This window comes from Oncorhynchus gorbuscha, linkage group LG09 (assembly GCF_021184085.1).
Source record: "Oncorhynchus gorbuscha isolate QuinsamMale2020 ecotype Even-year linkage group LG09, OgorEven_v1.0, whole genome shotgun sequence".
In the NCBI taxonomy this organism is placed as follows: Eukaryota; Metazoa; Chordata; class Actinopteri; order Salmoniformes; family Salmonidae; genus Oncorhynchus; species Oncorhynchus gorbuscha.
In genome coordinates this window covers 70143787-70156576 of record NC_060181.1, presented here as the reverse complement: position 1 = coordinate 70156576, position 12790 = coordinate 70143787, and the positions used below count along the sequence as shown (strand labels likewise).

Genomic DNA, 12790 nt, shown 5'->3' with positions numbered 1-12790 from the left:
TGAAGCTTTGTGTTCATTTTATTTAACTTATAATAACATCATATCTTAATTAACCACATGCATGTGTCTGGGATACCTGTCTGAGCATGGTGATGACGTGCTCTGCTAGCTCCATGGACATCTCAGAGATGGGAGGGAAGGGGACACTCATCTGTCTCAAAGTGGATAAGAAGGCCTTCACCACCTCGTACATCCTGGGCAGAGCCTGGGTTACCAGATCCAACCCGGAGGCGGTAGAGGAGCCCCACCAGCCACTGAACTCAATAGCCTTCTCCAGGATGAGGTTTGTGGTGTTGACAGATAGGAACTGCTCCATGACGCCGTAGACCATGGGCCAGTCTCCCAGCAACTGTACACGGACCAGCTCCCTGATCATATCTTTCAGCAGCTTGTTGATCAACCCTCCGTCTGGCCTGGAGAAGATGTTCTCTGTGAATGGATGAATGGATTTCAATTTCTGTAACGTTCATGTGACCAATCGTTTATGTGATAATTAGACACAATTTTAAATGACATAACAGTGCAAAGTTGTACCTGTTAGTATGGCCTGGATGGAGTCCTGGGTGAGATTAGACCCGGTGAGGAGCATCTCTAGGGCTTCCATCAGGAGGTGCTGGGCAGATGTGGCATTCTGCAATAGAATAGAATAGTATAGAATATTGTCCATTTGGTGAAAACTGAAATTCCGCTTCTGCCTTTTCCCAACACCCCCAGACAAACACACACAGACACACACATACTCTCTCTCTCTCTCATACACACACACACACACACACACACACAAACGTTGAGAGGCACAGGGGTCAGCAACCACCGGGTGCATGGAGAGCACTTCTGGGTTAAGTGATTGCCTTGATCAATGGCACAAGGGAAGAAGATGGCACAGCACCTGGAGGAGCTGGCTGTAGACCATGGTGTAGTTGATAGTCATTTCCATGGCTTGGAGGTAGGGACGCATCCACAGGTCCAGGTCCTCGGTGAAGTTCATGCCTGTCAGGAGGATCTCCATGGCTTCCATGAACACATGCTGTGCGGAGGTGGAGTTCTGAAATAGAATCGAATAGTTTACGCACACACACACACACGCACACACACACACACATTGAGTGGAGATTGTAAGATACCTGAAGTAGATGGCTATTCTCCAGAGTGTAGTTTAGGGTCATCTCTACAGCCAGGAGGTAGGGTCTCATCCAGGGGTTGTCCATGGCCAGGGCATCCAGCTGATCCAAGGCCATCCTAAGATCCTGAGTACTGGGGAGGACAAGAGACACGGATTAGGACCAATGACTGTAAACTAATCATTTACAACAAGAATATACAGATCTGTATGTTGAAGGTTATGACTGTGAGTGAGGACAATAGGAAGCGGTTTCCAAGCTCGATGGAGAATATGTGTTCGGGAAACAGGCGCTATGTGTTAAAGACATAGATCAATTTAATGCTTTCACAGATATTGTAATTTCATACATGCAGGATAGAAATGCTACTTATGTGTCAGTGAAACTACTCTCCCATTAGTGAAATAGCAGCAAGAGATATGTTGGTGTCAGAAACAAAGAATAGAATAGCATATAGCTAAAGTTGGATAGGCTGTGGTTAAATTGAAACAGAGAATGTATTTACTGCTTTCATGTACTGCAACTGCTACACTTTTCCCCTACATAAAATAATAATGAGTCAGTAATACCATTATTTCTCAATCTGGATTGAATATAATCATAATTCATCATCATCATGTTTTTTGGGGGGTACTTATTCATAATTTTGGGATATAATTTAGGCCGTGGTATAAGATTGTTTCTTTCTTTGGGATATTTCCATTACAGTGGTCAGTGATCTACGACTCTCGCCGTCAAACTTGGTCTACATCCCAGATGGCACCCTATTCCCTTCATAGAGCGCTGGGCCCTGGTTAAAAGTAGTGCATTATATAGGGAATAGGGTGCCATTTGGGATGCAATTGTGATTGATTCCATGAGATATGTATAATGTGATTATTATCAGCACTGAGTTCATTATTACAGAAAACGAAATCAATTAAAGAGGAATTGAGACTCAGATAACGGAATAATAGTTAGACGTCACTATCTGCACACACACACACACACACACACACACACACACACACACACACACACACACACACACACACACACACACACACACACACACACACACACACACACACACACACACACACACACACACACACACACACACACACACACACACACACACACACACACGATCTGTGTTCAGGTAAAGAGTCAAACTAAACTAATGCACATTTGATTGTTCCAAATTCTCTAATGTAATTTAGGAAGGAATCTATATTGGTTTGCCTCTGGTTTGTGCGTGTAGGTGATAAAATGACTGTGATTTGTGTCTTTATTGGTTATTTAATTCTCTCTCTCACCCTCTGAGATAAACATTTGATTCTGCCTAATGCTTTTCTCCTCGTCCTTCTCGATGTTTTGTATTTGAGCACTCCCAGGGCCCATATTCACAAAGTGTGTCAGAGAAGAAGGGCCGTTCTAGGATCAGTTTTGCCTTCCAGATCATAATGAATATGATTATATGGACAGAGTGAACCTGATCCTAGCTCAGCACTCCTACTCTGGGATGCTTTTTGAATACAGTCAGAGAAACAGCTTATAAACAGCTTATAAAGCAAACAGGGTGTGTCAATCGGGTATATTGTGAAAGGCAGAACACACAAGAACACAAAGCAGCACCGGAGATGACTTGCACTCTTCCTCTGACTGTCAAAGTTGACCTTGTGGTGACCCAAAACAACCATTAGTGGCACATAGAAACAAAGTCATGCCAAAGTTGTGCGAAGGTCTGGTCAGGTAAGTATTTGTCACTGTTATACCCTTTTTACACTATTGTTCTGACCCAAACCGTCCTATAATGATATTTTCATTTCACATTGTCCTTTCCAGCCACTACCATATGAGCTCAGCTCAGTCATGTGAAAGGGGCATTGGTGTTTTGGTTGTTAACTAATATATAATAATAATATTTAGCAGACACTTTTGGGGGTCCCCAGGGGAATTGAACCTGCAGAACATGGGATTGCAAGTGCCATGCTATGCCAACTGAGCCACACAGGACTCACCTCTGGCTCAGTTGTAGTTGGAGAAACGGTGTGTTCCAGTGAGCCTGGTCCTCGGTGGTCATATTTAGTCCCTGTAGCTGGTATAATGTGTTGAACAGCATTGTACCAAGCTGCTCAGTAACTATGGTGCGGTTAACCTGGACCCAGTAGAATGAACGCAGAGCTGCCACCATCATAGCTGCTGCAGTGTCCACTGATACTGTGCCATACCCCATCCCCATGCCCTGGGAAGAGAACACAACAGAACACAACAGGCAAAGGAGCTGTGTCAGTAACATAGCAGCAGAGTTTACTAGGTGCTACCACAGTGCCCTCTAGTGGGGAAGTTTTACAAACTGAAATCCTAGTGATGTGTGATTACTACTACTCACGGTCATGTTTGGATTGGCATAGACATAGTTGGACGCAGCATCGGCCTCCATGACTGGTAGCAGGCTGATGTTACACCACAAACCCAGGCTGGCCTCACTCAGCCCAGCCGCCTCTCTAACTGGCTCCCAGGCTTTCAGGACCTGCCTGCACTCCAAGGTCTTACTCCTATTAGCAGCCTTATGATGGGTGAAAGTGAAAAACAGCAACAAGGAGGGACAGTGAATTATGATTTCTACTTCATTGTCAAATGGACTCATTCTTCTCCACAGGCAGTCCCCAGTAAAGGGAAGGGCAGAAGATAGTATGATGACTTCAACAGTGTCTCATACATACAATGGGGGATAAAATATCAGCCTTATTTGACTTCTTTATTCTGGACAGTCATCAGATTCTCTCTAGGGTAAACACACAACAATACAGTATATCATATGCAGGGTAATAGAACAGACGATAAAGTAAGACGGTCAAGTGTGTCAATAAAACGTGTATGGCCTCCCTATTTATGTAGAAACACTTCCTTTTATTATACCATGTTATACCATATACCATTATACCATAAATATGTATGGCATGACTAAGAGTCTGGTCACATGAAAGGTGATCTATTGAGAATGAATCAGAAAACTTACTACAACTAAACTCAATGGTGTAGTTTTTCCTTGTCTCTTTTTTGTTGAATCATCCACAACTTGAAAGGAAGTTGGGGAAGCTGTGACCTATTCTCTTTCTATTCATCTTTCATTGTACCTTATTGTCCAAGCTTGGGCGTGGGCTGGAATCTGATCCACATTTACCCTTTTCACACTGTCGTACCAACTCAAAGTTAACTGTGCTGGCTCTGATATTTTGTTTAAATTTGTCCTTTTCGGCATGGTTCCAGCATCTATGGTGGATGTGTAACCTGGTCAACTCAGTACTGCTTAGTTTGGTTTGGCTGGGTTTGACTAGGTAATTTGAAAAGACCTATTGTGATACATCTCCCTCCTGATTCTTAAGGTTGTGAAACTGTTCTAGACAACTTTTTTAGGCAATATTGACAGGTAATGTGGCTGACAACGAGATGGGATATGAGATACTGGGGCAATCAGTTTTGGCAACGGTCAACTGAATATTTTTTTTCTTTAACTGAACACAATGAACTTGGGCCACCGTTCAGATAGCAAAGGTGAGTCTTTGCTCATTGTGTTGTCATTAAGAACATCTCTGAACCAGATTTTTTAAAAGTATATTTGTGACCATTCCTGAGACTGTTCTCTCAGGGACAGATATCTAAACAGACAAACAATAGCCTACCCAAGTCAGGACGAACGTTTAAAACACGAGGAGCCTATTGTCTTTCAACAGCAGCATAGCTTGAGGTATTTAGTTTCCCTTCCACTGAAGCCATCAAACCGGTAAGTTCTTTAACAATTGAACATGAATTCATGAAATTGGCTCATGTTATTTATTGTGAAGAACATGACATTCCTAGTGAGCACTGAGGACATTGTGTTACCAACCACGTAACCTAGTAAAGCAGTTGTCAGTAAGGCAGAAAGAAGAAAACATAGAGAATGCAGCCAGAGCTCTGACCAAACCTGTATGGCAGCTTCCACAGTGAGCTCGATGGCAGGGATCATTCCCTCAGACACGTCAGCCATGTTGAAATCACTGCCATTCACAGCTTGTACCAACTCTGACATCAGGACAGCCAGTGGCTTCTGGAAACTCGAGATGAATGCTGGGAAAGAGAGCGAAAGGGGGGGGGGGCAGAGAGAGAGAGAAAGAGAGTTTTACAATGGGACACTTATGGGAACATTTGTGAGCAACTAAGATAAGCATTTGCATAAATAACGTTCAATGCTAGGCTACAGTTCACTAAATCCCTAACTTGTGTATCTAATGTACTGTTTGTCTAATGTACGGAATTACTAGCAATCTGTGGTACAAAGGAAACACCAGTGCTGTCAAGGGTGTATGGAAAAAAAGGTGTATGGAAAGCTGCCTCTCAGTCTCACCTGTTTCAGCCTGCATATTGTTGACCAAGGCACCCATGACTTGGCTCATCACAGAAACAGCAGGGGGAACAGACTCCCACACCGGGGTGTCCCTGAGGGTCGACAGGAGGGCCTCAATCATCCCCTCCAACCTGACAACACAGGGAAGCACTTGGTTTAGAAACTTTACAACCAACATAATATAGCTAACTTAAAACTATCACTATATACACATAACACGCTATTATGTTGTGGCCCTCAATACTATAAAATAAAATATAATACTATACTACCAAAACAAACATGATAATGTTCTCCCCACTGACTAAAATATAATACTATACTACCCAAACAAACATGATAATGTTCTCCCCACTGACTAAAATATAATACTATACTACCCAAACAAACATGATAATGTTCTCCCCACTGACTAAAATATAATACTATACTACCAAAACAAACATGATAATGTTCTCCCCGCTGACTAAAATATAATACTATACTACCAAAACAAACATGATAATGTTCTCCCCACTGACTAAAATATAATACTATACTACCCAAACAAACATGATAATGTTCTCCCCGCTGACTAAAATATAATACTATACTACCCAAACAAACATGATAATGTTCTCCCCACTGACTAAAATATAATACTATACTACCCAAACAAACATGATAATGTTCTCCCCACTGACTAAAATATAATACTATACTACCAAAACAAACATGATAATGTTCTCCCCGCTGACTAAAATATAATACTACCAAAACAAACATGATAATGTTCTCCCCACTGACTAAAATATAATACTATACTACCAAAACAAACATGATAATGTTCTCCCCACTGACTAAAATATAATACTATACTACCCAAACAAACATGATAATATTCTCCCCACTGACTAAAATATAATACTATACTACCCAAACAAACATGATAATGTTCTCCCCACTGACTAAAATATAATACTACCAAAACAAACATGATAATGTTCTCCCCACTGACTAAAATATAATCCTATATTTTATTTAACTAGGCAAGTCAATTAAGAGCAAATTATTATTCACAATGACAGCCTACCCCAGCCAAACCTAGACGACGCTGAGCCAATTGTGCACCGCCCTATGGGACTCACAATCACGGCCGGATGTGAAACAGCCTGGATTCAAACCAAGGAATGTAGTGACACCTCTTGCACTGAGATGCAGTGCGCCACTCGGGAACCCAAGCATGCTATACTATACTATCTTACTATAGTTAAAACACCATGGTAATTCTCTTCCCTCTCACTATCTAACCAGATACCACTTTCGTCCTTGTACGGATGACCCCCGACCCCTGAACCTACTTATCCCAGCTGCTTTGGTTAGCCTGCTGAGTGAGGATCTGTATCAGCACAGGTAGTATGTCAGGGAGCATCTCAGGAGAAGGCAGAGGGAAAGGCATGATACCCTGCTGCCCAATGATGAGGGGTAGCACAGAGTTTAGGAGACCAGTCATCTGAAAGGATACAAAAATATCACGTTGCTAGTGTTCTCCATTGGACAACTATTAACAACAGCTCCATTTATTAAGGCATGGTTATTAGACGTAATATGTGTCATTGGAAATTGCCTTCATTGTTAGTTTTCTCCAATTATGAAATATTCAATTGTTCATTGGAAATTAGACAGAAGGAAAGATTGATTAACTGAAATGATTATTGGAATTGTCCACACCATGAGCTACTGTGACTACTGTCAGTGAGACAGCTCAATCTTTGTATTTTTATTTTTTTATTTAACCTTCATTTAACTAGGCAAGTCAGTAACCCATTGAGGAAAAACACTGGCACATATTTTAAACTGTAAACTGGACAAACCACAAAATATACGATCTTGATATTTGCATTGGATAGCATTTTGTGCTTTGGCATGTTGTTGACTGCCTGAGGTATATGTCATACAACTGACAAGCCTTCAGCACATGTATAAAGATGACTTTGCAGAACTGCCACTGTCATAGAAGGAAGTAGATTACAGATTTTTTTTAACCTTTATTTAACTAGGCAAGTCAATTAAGAACAAATTCTTATTTTCAATGACGGCCTAGGAACAGTGGGTTTCAGTGAAAGAACAACAGCTCGGGGATTCTCAGGGATTTGAACTTGCAACCTTTTGGTTACGAGCCCAACGCTCTAACCACGAGGCTACCCTGCCACCCCATTTCACTGATAATAAACGCAAAGGTGTAATATATTATGCCTTACCTGACCAGCAATTTCTGCAAGGTTTTCAGCAGTCATATCATTACCAATGTTAGCCCATAGACTCATGTTGCTCCAAGGGCCCATGTTGCTACCTGTTGACGATAATAATGTTACAATTATGAAAAATGACAGCATATCGTTAGTTATTAACATATCAACTGTAGCCAACAATCAAACAAATTGATAGCTTCTGTTAGCTAACTTAATTGTTTTCCAAGAAGACACAGATTCAGACAGTGAGACAGATGTACAATATATTTTGCCATGTTGATTTCTGGCCACTGTTAATATACAGATACAGTCATTTTTTCCTAGAGGACACAAACTCTGACTTTGGCATGTCAATAAACTGTGCTTAAAGTGTCTGGCTGAGATCCTGGTAGGGTTATTTAATAATGAAGTGTATGGTGCCAACAGTACTATATCACAGGCCATTAGGACAGTAGACGCACTGTCCCAAATTGCCACCTTTCCCTATATAGTGCACTACCCTATGGTCCCTGGTCAAATGTAGCGCACTACTGTATGTAGGGAATAGGGTGCCATTTGGGACGTAGTCCTACAGTGATATTGAGGAGCTGTTATAGGCAACTTGCCTTGGCTTTGGCTGGAGTCCAGGATGACATGAGTGATGTTGATGATGATAGAGAGATAGACCTCGGCACTGCTGTCAGGGGCCAGGAGGCCCTGGACCACCTTCAGCTCGTTCACAATGCTGAGAGGAAAGAAAATGTCATTGTTATCGTTATGTTATCGTTTATCGTCATCAGCAGCAGCATAAGTAGCAGCATCATTGTCATCATCTTCACTGTGAGGGGAGGGAGTAACAAAACAACCTGATGATAATATTTGTTGTCATCATCAACAGCATCATCCTAAAAAACACTGACGTCTTCTGATTTTCAGTGAGCATTTAGAATCAGTAAGGTTACATCCCCAATTGCACCATATTATCTCGGGAACTTCTTTTGACCAGGATCCACGCACAGCACTACTGCCATTTGGGACGCAGACTAAAATGCATCAATATTGACAGTCCACACACAGTACAACTCACATCTCATTCCACTTATCAGCCCCGCCCGGTCTGGAGACTGTCTCAATGTAGGTGCTAATGAACCTGAACCCTGGCAACAGATACCCAACAGCCTCCTGGGGGACCAGCAATCTAACCACGCCCTCCGCCCTCCTGACAATCTCCATTGTGATGTTGAGTGACTGGGCGTTGCTCATGTTAGGTCTGAATGCCAGCTGGAGGGCATCCTGAAGAATAATCTGGACCTCTTCACCCAGTAGAATACCCTGGATCTCTGCAGTGCCATTCTGTGGTGTGAGGCCCATGGTGAAGCCACTCAGGACAGAGCTTGCAGCATCCATGAATGCCTGGATGAACTGGTCACTTCCCAGACCTCCTTCTTGACTGGCCACCAACAGAACCTGAAAGGATAGGAGAGGAAAGGAGAGAAGATATATTTTTTTAAATAGAAGGAAAGGGAGAAGATAAGAGAAGAGAAGAAAATAGAAGATATCAGATTTTGTGTTAGAAATCCCCAAGTGGAAATGTGTTTGTTTGTCATACAACAGCCATAGGGGCTGTAATCCTAATTTAAAAGTATCAATTTTCACTTTGTATCCCATTGACAGTTCAAATTCACCCCATAGTAAAATATTTACAAATACTGTCAACACTCAATGGGACTACCTGTGTAAAATGAAATTACCTGGTTGAGAGCCTGGCTGTTGTGTTGGATGGCTGTGAGGTAGGCCTGTTGCTCTGGGGTGAGGAGAGAGCCAAGAGTCCTGAGAAGTTGCTGGAGGTCCATCCCAGGAGTAGTCACATTCATCATCCCACCGCTTATGTTCCAATGCAGCATATTGGTCAAGACCTGGGTCACACGGGGCTGTCTCAGCCAATCCTGTGTCAGGTTGAGGTACTCCCTGATCTGGGTTTCGACCTCGCTTAACAAGCTGTGGTTTAGCCAGTTTACATTCCCGAAAGAGTTCTGCAAAACCTCTTGGTAAGCAATGTTTAACTTTAACAGGTTTAGGTTTTCATTGAGTATCCTGATGACCGATTGGCCGATTTGACTCACATCTGTTCCATTGATGGGGTAGTGGATACTTCTCATCAAATACTCTACCTCTTTACTAACAAAGATGGTGAATTCTGTCTGAGAGAGTTGGAGAGCCAGCTGCATCTCTGCAATACAGAAGAAAGGGTCAAGGATTTCTGAGAAGGCACTGGTGCTGGTGTCATTCTCTAGCTTCCTCAGGTACCACTGTGCTATCTCCAAATACACCTTCTGTGCGTAATTTGGATCCTGCATCAGTGGATCAGTGGAATTGAGTGAGTAGACTGGAGACTGTCCAGAGGCGGCGAGTTCGATCAAACCCTCAAGCACAGTGAGTTCATTATTGATCAGGGTTTCGGCCTCGTTAATCAAGCTGTAGTTTAGCCAATTGTTCCCCATAACCGCTTGGTAAGCAATGTTTAACTTGAACAGGTCCAGGTTACCCTTGAGTATCCTAATGACCGATTGGCCGATTTTACTGACGTCTGTCCCGTTGATAGGGTAGTGGATACTTCTCATCAAATACTCAACCTCTTTACTAACAAAGATAGTAAATTCAGTCTGAGAGAGTTGGAGAGCCAGCTGCATCTCTGCCATATGGAAGAAAGGGTCCAGGAGTTCTGAGAAGGTACTGGTTCTGGTCACATTCTCTAGCTTCCTCAGGTACCACTGTGCTATCTCCAAATACACCTTCTGTACATTACCCGAGTCCTGCATCAGTGGATCAGTGGAATTGTGTGAGTAGACTGGAGACTGTCCAGATGCAGACAGTTTTATTAAACCCTCAAGGACATGGAGCTCGTTACTGATCAGCTCCACAGACTCCAGGTTGAGATGCTGTAGATTCTCTCTGATGCTGGCTATGGTATCTGTAATAGCCTCAGTTGTTGGCATGAGTGGGGTTGGGCCAGAGCTGGCGGCAAGGCCAATACTCACAGAGTGGTTGACCAGGATGGGGAGGAGGGAGATTAGCGCTGTGCAGTTGGACTGGCATCCTGGAGGTATAGGCAGAGCAAGGATAAATCCAGTGACCTTCTCACTCAGCTCCAGTGCACACTGGGCCATGCTGATGGGATTGTTGGGCTGGGGCTCCAGGCATTGTTGCACGTTGATGACGCCCATGATGCTAGCCAGGAGAGCTGGTGCGTTGGTTGCGCCGGCCAGGGCAGCCATCTTCTCCAGCTCCCCCAGGGTAAGGTTGGATTGTAGCATAGCTTGCTGGAGAGAGGATACGCTGATGTTGGGAGTCGATGTAATCTGCTGGAGGAAGAAGGCAGTCTGGTCCACGGTCTTGAGGACAGACTCTGGCGTGACGGACTTATTGTTAGACATGTCGGTATCGTGCCAGGCGAAGAGGAGAGTAAGCAGGTTGACAGTCACTTTCATGGACTCCTGGCTTAGCATGCTGGGTTTAGCTTGGCCCCCACTGAACGTGTGGTCCCCACTAGCTGCCAGGATCTGGAGCACCTGTAATAATAACAATAATAATAATACATTGGATTTCAAATGCCTTTAAAAAAAACAGAAGGACAATGGATAGCAAAACAAATACAAAACCAACCTGTGGGACCGCAGCCGTGCAGTCCTGACCTGCTGCTGTACATGACACCAAGCTCTCCATCACAGCCTGGAAGTGGCTGACCATCCCAAGGTACTGCTGTTGGAGCTGTAGAGGTAGTAGGGCCGAGAGTCTCTGTAGTAGGGTCTGTAGGGCAGCCTGATCCCCAGCCTGGCTAAGCTGCTGGACGTACAGGAGCTGAAAGAGGTCCACCACAGCCAAATGGAGGTCTGTCACCTGAGCTGTGGTGAGGTTCCCATCTGGAAGCAAGAGCTGCTCATATCTGCGTAGCTGTAGACTCGAGACCAGCAACTCCTGTAGTTGGATCACGTACCCCAGGAGAATGGGCGTTGAGTCGCCGTTAGGAGCATCCAGCACAGTCTTCAGCCGCTCCATGGCCCGCAGGATGTTGTCTGCTATGCCCGCTGAGCTCTGGTTGGTGAGAGGATTGAGCAGCTGTCTGAGGAAGGCCAGGGAGGTAGAGTTGAAAGAGCCAGAGTAGGTGATCAGAGCATCTCCCATGCTGAGAGACAGAGGCAGGGTCAGGTTTCCCTGAGCTACTGAGAGCCACTGCATCAGCAGAGCCTCCACCCCGGCCAGGTCTGGCATGTTGGCGTTCTCGACAGGGAGCCCGGTAAGTAGATGCTGGGTGTCCTTGGCTACCTGAGAAATTTTCATTGACTTTATTATTATTACATATTATGATATTTTTGGGTGTTTTAATGATGTTCTGAATCATTAATCATATCTACAGTTTCACATCTACAAAACATTGATCTTGAATAAATAATACAATTGCAAAATACTATACGGTGTGGTTTCCCGGACACAGATTAAATTTAGTCCTGGTCTAAAAATCATGCTCTATAAAGAATCTCCTTTGAAAATGATTTCTAGTCCAGAACTAGGCTTAATCTCTGTCTAATGTTTTTGGCTACCTTCAGGGCAATGGCCATCACAGATGAAGCATTGGGAGCCTGGAATCCACCTCCCTGGGTCCACAGGTCTTCCAGAGGCTTCAGGCCCAGGGCCTCTAACATCTCCCCCAGGAGAGAGAGGGGCAGCTCGGAGTTGGTGCTAAACTGCTCCAGGGACATGATGTTGGAGACCAGCGTGATGTCCTTGTTCAGGATGGTGATCAAGTTCTCCAGGAGGGCTGGGATGGAGTCGTCCCCTAGGACTAGGTCAGACCTGAGGAGCTGGGTGACAGCGTCTGTGGCAATGTTTCCATAGACAGCCTGGAGGAAAGACAAGGAGCCCTGGACATGCCTGTGGAAAATAGAAAAAAAATATTTGTTATCTCCTCACTTGGCACCAAACACATGCCTCATAATCAACTAGAAAAGGTACATTTACATCTAATAAACCACTAATCAAAATCAATAACAAATCATTTGTTTCAGTAATAATCTACTAGTCTATATGTT

At 43.7% G+C, this 12790-nt stretch overlaps 1 protein-coding gene across 2 annotated transcripts in view; it reads right to left on the bottom strand.

Annotated features, from left to right (window-relative positions):
- Positions 1-12790, bottom strand: part of abca12 (ATP-binding cassette, sub-family A (ABC1), member 12) — a 96614-nt gene that overhangs the window by 60028 nt on the left and 23796 nt on the right. For both annotated transcript variants that reach the window (XM_046363291.1, XM_046363293.1), the window contains exons 19-33: positions 12302-12632; positions 11367-12026; positions 9455-11272; positions 8791-9170; positions 8330-8448; positions 7734-7825; positions 6834-6985; positions 5494-5624; positions 5074-5216; positions 3496-3672; positions 3125-3348; positions 1125-1254; positions 890-1045; positions 535-631; positions 77-429 (exon numbers count right to left, since the gene is read on the bottom strand). In XM_046363291.1, coding sequence (XP_046219247.1) covers positions 77-429; positions 535-631; positions 890-1045; positions 1125-1254; positions 3125-3348; positions 3496-3672; positions 5074-5216; positions 5494-5624; positions 6834-6985; positions 7734-7825; positions 8330-8448; positions 8791-9170; positions 9455-11272; positions 11367-12026; positions 12302-12632 — 4963 coding nt within the window. The remainder of the gene's footprint in view (positions 1-76; positions 430-534; positions 632-889; positions 1046-1124; positions 1255-3124; positions 3349-3495; positions 3673-5073; positions 5217-5493; positions 5625-6833; positions 6986-7733; positions 7826-8329; positions 8449-8790; positions 9171-9454; positions 11273-11366; positions 12027-12301; positions 12633-12790) is intronic.